We start from the raw sequence: 10965 nt of genomic DNA, 5'->3' as shown, positions 1-10965 counted from the left end.
GCGTGGTCTAGAGTTGAGTCTACATCACACCCACACCCCGGGCAGCAGGTGGAAGAAGATGGAAGTGAGCAGGCTAAGGGCATTTGCCAACTTTTGAAAAAGAGGTTTCCTCAGAAGGATTGAAAACAGGTATTCAAACAAATACTTGCAAATGAATGTTCATAGCAGCACTATTTACAAGAGCCCAAAGGTAGAAACAACCCAAATGTCCCTCAACTGATGAAGGGATGAACAAAATACAGTATATAAACATAGTGGAATATTATTCAGCCATAAAGAAGGAAGGAGCTACTGATAAACGCTACCACATGGATGAACCTTGAAAACATTATGCTGAGTGAAAAACCAGACTCAAAGACTACGTACACGTGTGACTCGATTGATATGAAATGACCAAAATAGGCAAATCCAGGGGAACAGAAAGTAGATTAATGGTTGCCAGGGGCTGCAGTTAGCGGGGAATGGGGAGTGACTGCAGATGAGTGGGGGATATATTTGGGGTTGATGCAAAAGTTCTGAAAGTAGATAGTGGTGATGGTTGTACAACATTGTGAATATACTAAATGCCACCGAATTGTATGCTTTAAATGGTTAAAACAGTGAATTTCACCTCAATTTAAGAAAAAGAGGTTTCCTAGAAGTTAATACACATCACTATACCTACAAGTCATTGCCCAGAACTCATTCACATGACCCCCAGCTGCAGGGGAGCCTGGCCATTAACATGGGGGATTTTATTACCAAGAAAGAAGGAGCAAGTGAATACTGGGATAGACTTTTTTTTTTTTTTGCAGTACGCGGGCCTCTCACCGTTGTGGCCTCTCCCATTGCGGAGCACAGGCTCCGGACGCGCAGGCTCAGCGGCCATGGCTCACGGGCCCAGCCGCTCCGCGGCACATGGGATCTTCCTGGACCGGGGCATGAACCCGTGTCCCCTGCATCGGCAGGCCGACTCTCAACCACTGCGCCACCAGGGAAGCCCTGGGATAGACATTTGTCAGTTGCTACCACATTAGTGTTGCTGGTGGCACTGATATTCTCAGGAAAAAAAAATTGGGGAAATTGCCCCCGGCCTGATGGTAGAGTTAAGCAGTGACTCAAGGAGGCGGTGTGGGATTGTGAGACGGGCCCTGGATGAGAGTTCAGAAACATCCCACTGTGGGCAAACCACCTCCTGGGCCTCCACGTCCTCACAGCCAGAATAAGGGTGTGGGGAGATGCTCGGTCTCCAACGCTTCTCCCTCTGATGTTTTTGAGAGTCTGTGTTGATGAGTCAATTGTAAGGGCGAAGCCACTCTCCTTTCATCCCTGCCCTTCATCCAGGCAGGTGTAAAAAATAGCTCTGAGGCTCATAAACATCCATGAAGTTGTAAACTCAAGAAGAAACTTGGATGGCTGTGCACCTCCCCTACCCCCTGCCCTACCCTTTCTAGAACACTCTGGCTGTGATTAGTGCTATGCCAAGGGGTGGTGGGTGGGGGAACAAAGGCCCTGGATAATCCACAGACAGGATCATCAGATCCTTGATTTGGGGCTGGCAGAAACGATCCTAGGGCTTACACGTGGGATGGTGACAGAGGGAGGCAGGAACCACCTGGGGACTTTGGGAGCGTGCACTCAGCATGCCGTCCCCCTCGGGATTCAGGGATGCTCCTCTTCTACTCACCTCCCATGTAGAATGCCTTTTGGAACACATTTCCCCTTCCAGGTGCTCACTCTCTCCTCCGTGTCAGGATGCAAATGCCAGAAGGGAGGACAATGCACAGTGAGGGCTTCTCACCACCTGGGTCCCCCTCCCAGGTGGAGAACAGGGGACCATGGCAACAGGGAGGGTCAGTAAGACCTGGGTTCAGAATCCTGGCTCTGCCAATCATTAGGTATATGACCTCGAATAAGGTATCAGTTTCTTTCTTTTTTTTTTTTTTAGTTGAAGTATACTTGATCTACGATGTTCTGTTAGTTTCAGGCATACAGCACAGTGATTCAGTTATACATATATATATATATTCTTTTCCATTATAGGATTATTACAAGATATTGAATATAGTTCCCTGTGCTATACAGTAGGACCTTGTTGTTTATCTATTTTATATATAGTAGTGTGTATCTGCTAATCCCCCCCTCAGTTTGCAGTTTCTGTAAGATTTCATCGATGACAGGTGTAAGGTGCTCTGTGTACTGTTTTGGGTTTTTTTTTAGCAATACAAAAGGTAAATATTTTTTCAGAACAAAACTTTAAACAATCGATTTTACATTCTAAGCCACGAGGAAATCGCAAAACATAAAGGAAAGACAAAAACTAAAAGAAAAGCAGTGTACTGTCTTTTCTACTTGAACTTGATAACACTTAGTAGACCCAATGCCCTCTAGCTTGGCCTATTTCCCAAGTACATTTCAGAGTTAACAGCTCCCTTGGAATTCCGTCTTTCTCCTGAGAGTCTGGAGGTTGCAGATGAGCTCCAGTCAGCTGCTTCTCTGGGGACACTAGCTATTGAGGCTAAGATGCAAATGCAAACCTTTACTCAGGAGCACCTCTATTTCTCACTGATGGCAATGAACGGGGAAGGGGAAGGCCACAAAGAAGTGGGGCCACTTTAATCCAGATATGGTACCCAAGGGGGCAATGAGTACACCCTGGATTATGGTCTTTTGTCCCTTCCGTATCTCCCAAGTATTCTGAAGCTCCTGCCAAATCTTCTGCTTCCTTCCCCAGATGATTTCTTAGCATTCTCCTGGGCTCATTATTCTGGAAAGAGCAGACTTTCTGGGCCCTCAAGTGTTGAGGAAAATGTTGTGAGCTGTGAGAGGTAGTGGAATGAGCACCAGGCTTGGGGTCAGGGAACTCTACTCTAGGCTAGCTCTGGCACCAGACAACTATGTGAGTTTTGACACAGTCATTTAACCTCTCTGGTCCTGTTTCATCTGTTGGAAAACCAGTGGATTGGTCTAGACCAATTTTTAGGTCCTTTCCAGAAGAAAAATTCCAGATTCGATTCCATGATTCTGTGAAGAATGGCTTCTGAGCCACTGAAAGCGCTGTCACAAAGTCCATGCATTTTAATGCCATAAGAGAGGCCCTTGGCCACCATTCAGAGCCTATTGACTCAGGTTACATACACTTCTAACAACACTGGTTTCACAAATTCTCAGACCACATAGATTAGAAGCAGCAAATTAAAAGGGGATGGGATGAGCTTCAAAAGATAGACACCCTGACAGAAGCCAGGGTCAACAATATTCTCAATTCAACAAACATTGATCTTCAAAAACGATAAAAAATGGTTAAAAAAAAAAGGTTTGGCACTTAAGAGGGGTAAGCTGGCTGTGTGTTCACCCTGGCAGGCAGGCGGGTGTTCAGTGCCCGGCCACGCCGGTTAGCTGAGCTGTCACGGAATTGTGAACCGCTTTGGGACGCTGGGCAAAGGCGTGTCCTCGTTTGCCACAAAGGTTACACACGATGCCCTTCCGGCAGTAAGGGCTCAGGTGTCCCTCCTCCCCGCACCCGAAGGGGTGCTCTGTGTACTGTTAAGAGCAGTTGACACATAGGAGACTGATGACAAATGTGTCATGCTCTTCCTCACCCTCCAGCTCAGAGAAGCTCTGCATGTCCCACGAGCACCCCATGAAGGAGCAAGACTCCTTCATGCCGGGGCTTATGCTGGGAGAGGCAGAGATGACCATCTCAGTCACCCCAGGACTTCACCTAGTCTGCGCAAAGTGCCCTTCGTCTCCTTTCGGTGTCTCTGCAGCCAAGGCACCCTGGAGCTCAGTCTTCTTCATCATTTTCCCTGCAGACAAGCCACTGCGTTCTGGCGTGAAAGGGAGACATCGCTACTATTTTTCTGATAGTTAGAATTGTTTTATTTTTCAGGACTTAAGCAAACCTAGGTACACTGGCTGTGTGTACTTTTGCATGTTGATTCATCTTTTTTTCATATAGCAAACAGTGCATAACCCTCGGCACAGCAAAGAAGGAGGTGGGCCTGTTGGAGGGAAGGCAGAAGTTGGCTATAGATGGGAGTCGCTGCCACCCCTCTTTCCTCACCCCTGTGCTTGACTGAGGGCTGTCTGGGGACATAATTGCTGCTCTCAAAGAGTCCATGGTCAAGAATAATAAGCTTCTCCTGGGGAGAAGGCGCATATCCTTTAGGGTTTGGGAGCGGGGAAGAATCTCCAGGGGGGCTTGTGCGACCTCAGACCACACATTTCTAAGAGCTCTTCTTTTTTTCTAAAACGAGACAGTGAGTGAAGCTCTACCGGATCCCATGCACAGAAGGCAGTGAGCACAGTTCGTAAGAGGCAGGGGTTTAAAAGGTGGGGACGTTGCCCTAAAGAGTCCTAGCTTTTAGCAAACCAGCTCTCTGCAAGTCACGTAGAGCTTGATGTTTGCCAGAGGGTGCCTGAGATCTGAGCTGTCGCCATTCAATGTCTGCATTCAGGAGCGTTCATCTTCTTCTGTTCCACCTTCTCTCCATTTGCCTTGCCCTTCATTCAATAGATATTTTTGATTGCGTGAATATTTTAGTTTCCCTGAGTAAAAAAAACTTAATTTATTCTTTCAATAACCATTTGTTCAATGAATGAATGAACAAGTGGGCATTTGAATGAATGAATCTTTAGTACTCCAAGTGGCGGTGAGATCACCTCCTGAGCCCTGCTTCAGCAGCAGCCTTTGGCTCATCACCCGAGTCTGCGTCCCACTCAAGAGAGTGTCTCTTACGAGCCTCTGCCCATCTCCGGAGTTGCTTGGATGGGAGCCCCCAGCCCCAGGCCCGCCCTGGAGCCACGCCCTCCCTGCCTCCCCTTTCTCCTCTGTGCAAAGCCTCTGCTCTAGCTGAATGAGACACCTGCTCTCCTGGGCCTTGGGCCTCTCTGCCTGTTGCCTGGAACGCACCTGACAAAATTCTCTCTTCCTTCAAGGCCCAGCATTTTCAATGAATTTTTTCTGATCCCTATAACTGAAAGTAATTCTTACCTACATCTCCTAGACACCTTTTCTGGGGGAGATTGGATTTACCTCATTCCACCATTCATTCTGACATGTCGTCTTATGCACTCCTGAAGCTCTTTGAGGATTCAAACTACTTTTCATACATTTTCACACCCCCAACATTGTGCTTTACATAGTGTTCTATAAATAATACGTATTCTCTATATGTTTATTGAACAAATACCCCATATACACCTTTCCTTATAGACTAAATTTAGAGCTCTAGTCATGATAGTCATTGCATGACATTAGTTTTATGTTTGTTTGCTCATTTATTCCCTCGGTGTTTTGTCTAACTGTCCTAATACAGTCAAGCAATGTGCTAGGCATCAGAAGATAAAGTTCAAGAAGGCACATTCTGATGAACACAGACAGACACGTATAAACAAGAGCTGTGCCTGGTCCTGGGATGGGCTACTCCACTCCCATCATAGCCATGGCCACATCATAAAGACAGAGACCACTTTCATTTGCAGAAGAATGGGTGGTGAACATCTCAAATGTAGCTCAAAGGAATTAAATATCTCAAAAGGTTTAAATTGGCTAAACTCCTCATATCTCCTGGAATCTTTCTTCTCTGAAACCCTTCTCAGCTTAGCTCCCTCACCTCCACAATCACCTGAGAAGTTTGGGGGTGGATTTTGAGGTGTTAGTCCTCAGGGTCTTATCCAGGGGTCTCACGGCCTTAGGCCACTCTTGCCAGTGAGCATTTGAAAGACCTTCCAGGCCAGTGATTGCCCAATGTCCAGCCTCGAAATGCTTGTCAGGGTTACACAATCCTCCTCAGCATCAGATGCTCAGACCAACACCGAGGTGTTGCACATATAAAGTACAGATGACACAGCTAAATGTTTGCTGGGTGTTGGAGTGATAGAAGACACCTGGTATCTGGGAAGACACAAAGGAAAGAGCAAGGAAGCCAAACCAGGGTGGTGGATTCGAGAGAAGTAGCCTCCTCCCAGTTCTACGTGAGCCCGCATCCACAAAGGAAGGAGGATAAAGTGGGCAGAATTGGGTACTCAGTTCTCCTGGCCAGTTGGGTGAAGCTACTTCTTTGAGAGCTGAGTGACAGTTGGCCAGGGGGAGGGGGAAGTGGGACTAGTGCGTGCAGAGCTTCAGCAGCCTGAAAAGGCAGATGGCAATAGGTTGTAAAGTGCTTGCTATGTTTGCATTTTCATGTGATTCTTCCTAGAATATTCTTCCCCAGCGAGCCCTGTCCAAAAGCAGTCTCTTTGGTAACTTACACTTTTTCCCCCACACCACCATCCCTTGCCTCTGAGGATCTCAAGTCTTCTTTTCGTCTCACGGCTTTAGGACTCCAGAGTGTCGACTGGCAGATAAGCCTCAATGAGCAGGCACATCACACAGACAAGTTCTCCAGCCAGGAGCTTGTCGTGCGGAGAGGCCAACTCTTCTACATGTCATTGACCGTATACCGATGTCTCGGCTGTAACAGAAGTGCGACATTCACAGCTTCCACAGGTACCTGCTCCCTGCTCTCCCAGCCAACACACATCTGAGTAGACGTTGGGGCTGTGCATCCGAGGGATGGTGGTGCTGGTGGCCCCGGGCTTTAGCCCAGCTCTACCATTGACTTGGTGTGACCTTGAGCAAGTTTCGGCCTGTCTCTGAGTCTGAGGGTCACGGTCTTCACATCAAGAGGGATTTGGCCCACGTGGTCTCTCCAGCTGCTTCCAGCGCCATAACACAATGCTTCATTGTATGATGTCTCCCAAAGGGTCCCGGCAGTTATATTGGAATCTGGTTTCTCCCCACAGTCTGGCCAACACTACTTGGTTTCCATTGTCCTATGCCTTCTTTTACAGGGCCTTACCCCTCAGAGTCGGCCAAGACAAAGGCTGTGTTTCCACTCTCCAACAGGATAAGTGGCACTGGCTGGGGTGCACAACTTCTGAACAACAAGGACAATGTTCTGAGCATCTCCATCCTCAGTCCTGCCGATGCACCCATAGGAAGATACACGCTGAGCATTGAGATCTCCTATGAGGGCAATGACTCCACTACGGAAGTTGGAACATTCATATTGCTCTTTAACCCCTGGTTGCAAGGTAGGCACCTAGCCACCCACACTCCCAGCCATCAGCCAAGCGATGCCTATGGAAAGAAGACGGGGGGAATGATTTTCATGGGCTCAGGTTTGATTAGGGAAAGTTTCTGGAATATGGAAACCGCACAGAAGCTAGAAGTCAGAAGCCAGGGGTTTGAGTCCAGCTCTGCCACTTAACCAGCTTTGTGTGTCTGGCAGTCACTCTACCCTTCTAAGCATCAAATTCCTCACCATTAAATGGACATCCTGCTATTTCTGGAGCTATTGCAGGGATCTCATGGGCTTTTGAAAACTGTATAGTACGGTGTAATGACCACAGCACAATTCTGCAGTGTGGAGATAGCTTGTGCCTGAAGAAGCAAGTGTTTCATTCCCAAGGGTCTCATTTTCAGATTCTCAGGTCATCCCAGCTTCTTTTTCAAGCTCATAGTTCCCATAATATGAGGTGGAAACATTATAGCCCAAGGCTTCACTCCTCAGTGGAGGTTGGGTGAAGGGTTGCAGGTGGGGCTTGCTCCAGCCCCCAGGAGGATACTCAGGACTGAGAGGACGACTGGTCTCTATAGTCCTCTCTATAACCCCTAATATCTGCTTTTTGTGTCAAACAGCCGATAGTGTCTTTATGAGTAACCATGATGAGAGAGAGGAGTATGTTCAGGAAGATGCTGGTGTCATCTTCGTGGGAAGAACAAGTTACATTAGCGTGATTGGCTGGAACTATGGACAGGTAAAAAGATCATAAAGCCTGGTGGTAATGTCCCTATTATACCCAAGAAGCTCAGCTGCTGGCCCCACAGATAGGTGGAAGTTCCCAAATCTGTCCATTCGCCTGCCTTCTCTTCATTCATCCATTCAGAAGGCATTTACTGATGACCTACTATGTGCCAGGCCCCAAGCTGCACACTATGGATACAGGAGATGGATAAGACAGATTTCCTGTCTTTGAGGAGGTCACAATCTAGTGGGCAAAACAGACACGTAACTAAACTGATGTAATGAAGTGTTATTGGTACCATGATGCACAAATGAGGATAAGGCCCAGTAGAGACACTTGGGACAATAATGTAGTTTCTGTTATTCATTCTAGGTAAGAATGTGAGGAAGCTTCCTTGGCGTGTGCATTCGACCTTTCAAAGGTCCTTCATTAGTATGACATCTGAGTCCACAGAGTTCCCAGGTTTGCTCAGCCTGAAAAACATCCAGGGATTCCCTCCACCTTTTCTTTTCTCCAGTAGACAAATGAAGACATTACAATGAAGTGCCTTGGGTGGGGTACCTTGCATGTCCAGCAGGGGGTGGACAGGTGCATTCTCTGCCATGTCCAGACCCCATTCTGTAGTCAACCAGAGCACATCTGCCGTATATTTTATATGTTGAGTTTTATATGTTGGGTTCTGTGTTAAATTTCATTCAAAAAGAAAGTGGGATGGGGTGGGTAAGGGCATAAGGTGCACCTGGGGATGGAAGGGAAGATATTTTTGAAGGGCGAGATCTGGGTAAGCCTCTCTTAGAAAAGAACTTTTGATCAGAAACCTGAAGGAGGCAAAGGAGCCAGATAGATCTCTTGGGGAAGAGCACTGGAGGTACAAGGAACTGCACATGCAAAGACCCTAAGGCAAGAAAGAGCTTGGCCTTCTCCATTTGAGAAGCAATGACAAAAATAAGTCTTATTTTGTGCAAATGGCTTCAAATTCCAATTTAATGAGACATTTTATCTTTTTAATCAGTTTCCCCAAAGTCTGAGTAATATGCTCAAGATCAATGTCAGATCTAGATGGAAACTTTGAGATGAGCTCAGTCTGATACCCTGTTATAAAGATGGACAAATTGAGGCCCAGACAGGCCAAGTGATTGCTCTCAAGTTCATAACAGTGAGGGAGTGCCACTAACTTTAGGGGCCTCAGTTCAAGGCCTTGTGTATAGCGAGAGCTCTGGATGAGTTTGCAGGGTTAAAGCCCAAGTTGGGTGGTTGTTCCTCAGATTCTCTCAGCTCTGGAGGCTGTGGACTAGAAGGATCTGGGCAGAGCCCATGGTTCTTACCAGTGTAGCCCCCGTGCCTTCAATAAGCTGATACTATTTGTCATTTCTTTCATCGTAACATATGGTCCCATTTTAAACAGTTTGAAGAAGGCATTCTGAACATTTGCCTCTCTCTGCTGGATAATAGTCTGAATTTTCGCCGTGACCCTGCTACTGATGTGGCCCGCAGAGACGATCCCCAGTATATTGGCCGGGTGCTGAGTGCAATGGTGAGTGATGAGAAAACCATAATAACTAGTTATTCCTGTATATCAAACCCAGCTATGGGTTAGGCACAACCACTTATAGCGTTGGTTGACATCTCACAAAATGTAGTTGTGGCTGTTACCATCCCCATTTCGCATGCGTGGAGCCTCTACATTAAAGAACATTCCTGAGACACACAGCGAGTGAGTGGCAAAGGCAGAACTGGACCCAGGCTGCCTGGCTCCAAAGCCCTTTCCACTGTATTGCGAGGCCTTCCTCCAGTGACGAAGGATTCGGTCTTTGGGTGTCTGCCAGGACCAGAAGGAGGCAAAGCTGAGAATTTGCTCCATTCCTGGGTCTCCTGGGAAAGGGGGTAAGCTCCTGAGTGAGCCTGAAGCGTTAACCTCCTTTGCTCTGACTCATCCCATCCTCAGCACAGAGGGCTCCAGTGCCAGTGGGGAGGGCAGAGGCCAACGCAGTCATTGTCTAGATGCGGAAACTAATGCCAGGGGGCTGAAGTGACTCACTCACAGCCTCAGCCTGTGAGTCTGGTCAGAACAAGGCCTCCAACTGCCCGCGCAGGGCCTCCTTCACTTGTCCAGTCCCTCCACGTGAGAAACCTGTCCCCACTTCCCCAGACACATGTACACGTGCACTCAGAGACACACATAAGCTGGATGCTGGAGGAATGCACTGCTCTGTAGTCAGTGTGCAGAGAGCACCTCCATCAGAAAGTATCCAAACAAGGGATAGCCTGCTCAAAAGTTACAAAGTGAAAAGCTAAAAGTCAGAGAGTTCTTGAACTTTAACCCTCTGAAACTAAATGATTACTCAGGAGTGTCTTTACCTTTTTTTTTTTTTTTTTTTTTGATTAATGGACTAGGCATTTCAAGTCTCTTTTGAGTTGGGAGAATATCCAAGCTAACAAGCTAGTTACATGGTTAGAAATTTGAATGACCTTCTGACTGCATGATAGATATCGGGGGTCATCAGACAGCACTTCTTAACCCAAACTTCACAGGACAGCTGTGGGGAGGCCCAGGCAATGTGGAGGTGCTCAGAAAATGGTGGGGACCAAGGCAGCCGGGAAGAGTGCAGAGAGGGAGTGGGGCCTGGGCCCAACCTGGAAAACCAAGTGGCCCAGGAGGGGGTGGATTAAAGCCAACGCCAAGGTCGAGGGAAGCTGGATTCAGGCACTTTAGGAAGTTGAGCCTCCTCAGCTCAGGAGAGGGGAGGGGAGGCAGCTGGCTCCAGTAGCTGCTGACTCACCCCTGCCCTCCAGACAAACCACTTGATCTCAGAGCTGGGTGCCTCAGCGGTACCTCCCCACTCTCTCTCCAGCCCTCCTGGTTGGGCTGGGCCACGAGCGAATTATGGCCTGTGTGGGGCTTTGAAACCTCGACTTTCAGTCAGAGATGACCCTGCTGATTACCATTTTGGAGGCTGATGCACCTGTGACTCAGGAGATGGGGATGGGCCGTGCAATCTTCCATCTTGAAGGAGCCCCATCTGGCCCCATCCTGCTATTCCAGCCCAGACCATCCTGGAGGGGCTGTGGAGCTCACCCACCACACGGAGGGACCGCGGAGGGCTGGGTCAGCCTGTCCTGGGCAAGGATCCTTCCATTTCCAGACTGTTCGTCCTCATAGGCCTTGCCCTTGAGGCCCCCACTGAGAGAGGG

General features: G+C 48.0%; 1 protein-coding gene across 1 annotated transcript in view; it reads left to right on the top strand.

The window, feature by feature from the left end:
• Positions 1-6993: 6993 nt before the first annotated feature.
• LOC309972649 (protein-glutamine gamma-glutamyltransferase E-like) overlaps positions 6994-10965 on the top strand; it is a gene marked incomplete at its 3' end in the record, with an annotated part of 30249 nt that continues 26277 nt past the window's right edge. The window contains exons 1-3 of the mRNA XM_082856435.1: positions 6994-7059; positions 7667-7785; positions 9179-9307. Of these exons, the coding sequence (XP_082712561.1) occupies positions 7681-7785; positions 9179-9307 (234 nt within the window). The 5' untranslated portion in view covers positions 6994-7059; positions 7667-7680. The remainder of the gene's footprint in view (positions 7060-7666; positions 7786-9178; positions 9308-10965) is intronic.

Source organism: Leucopleurus acutus (genome assembly GCF_964270905.1).
Source record: "Leucopleurus acutus genome assembly, chromosome: 16".
Lineage (NCBI taxonomy): Eukaryota > Metazoa > Chordata > Mammalia > Artiodactyla > Delphinidae > Leucopleurus > Leucopleurus acutus.
This window is presented reverse-complemented; position numbering and strand designations above follow the sequence as displayed.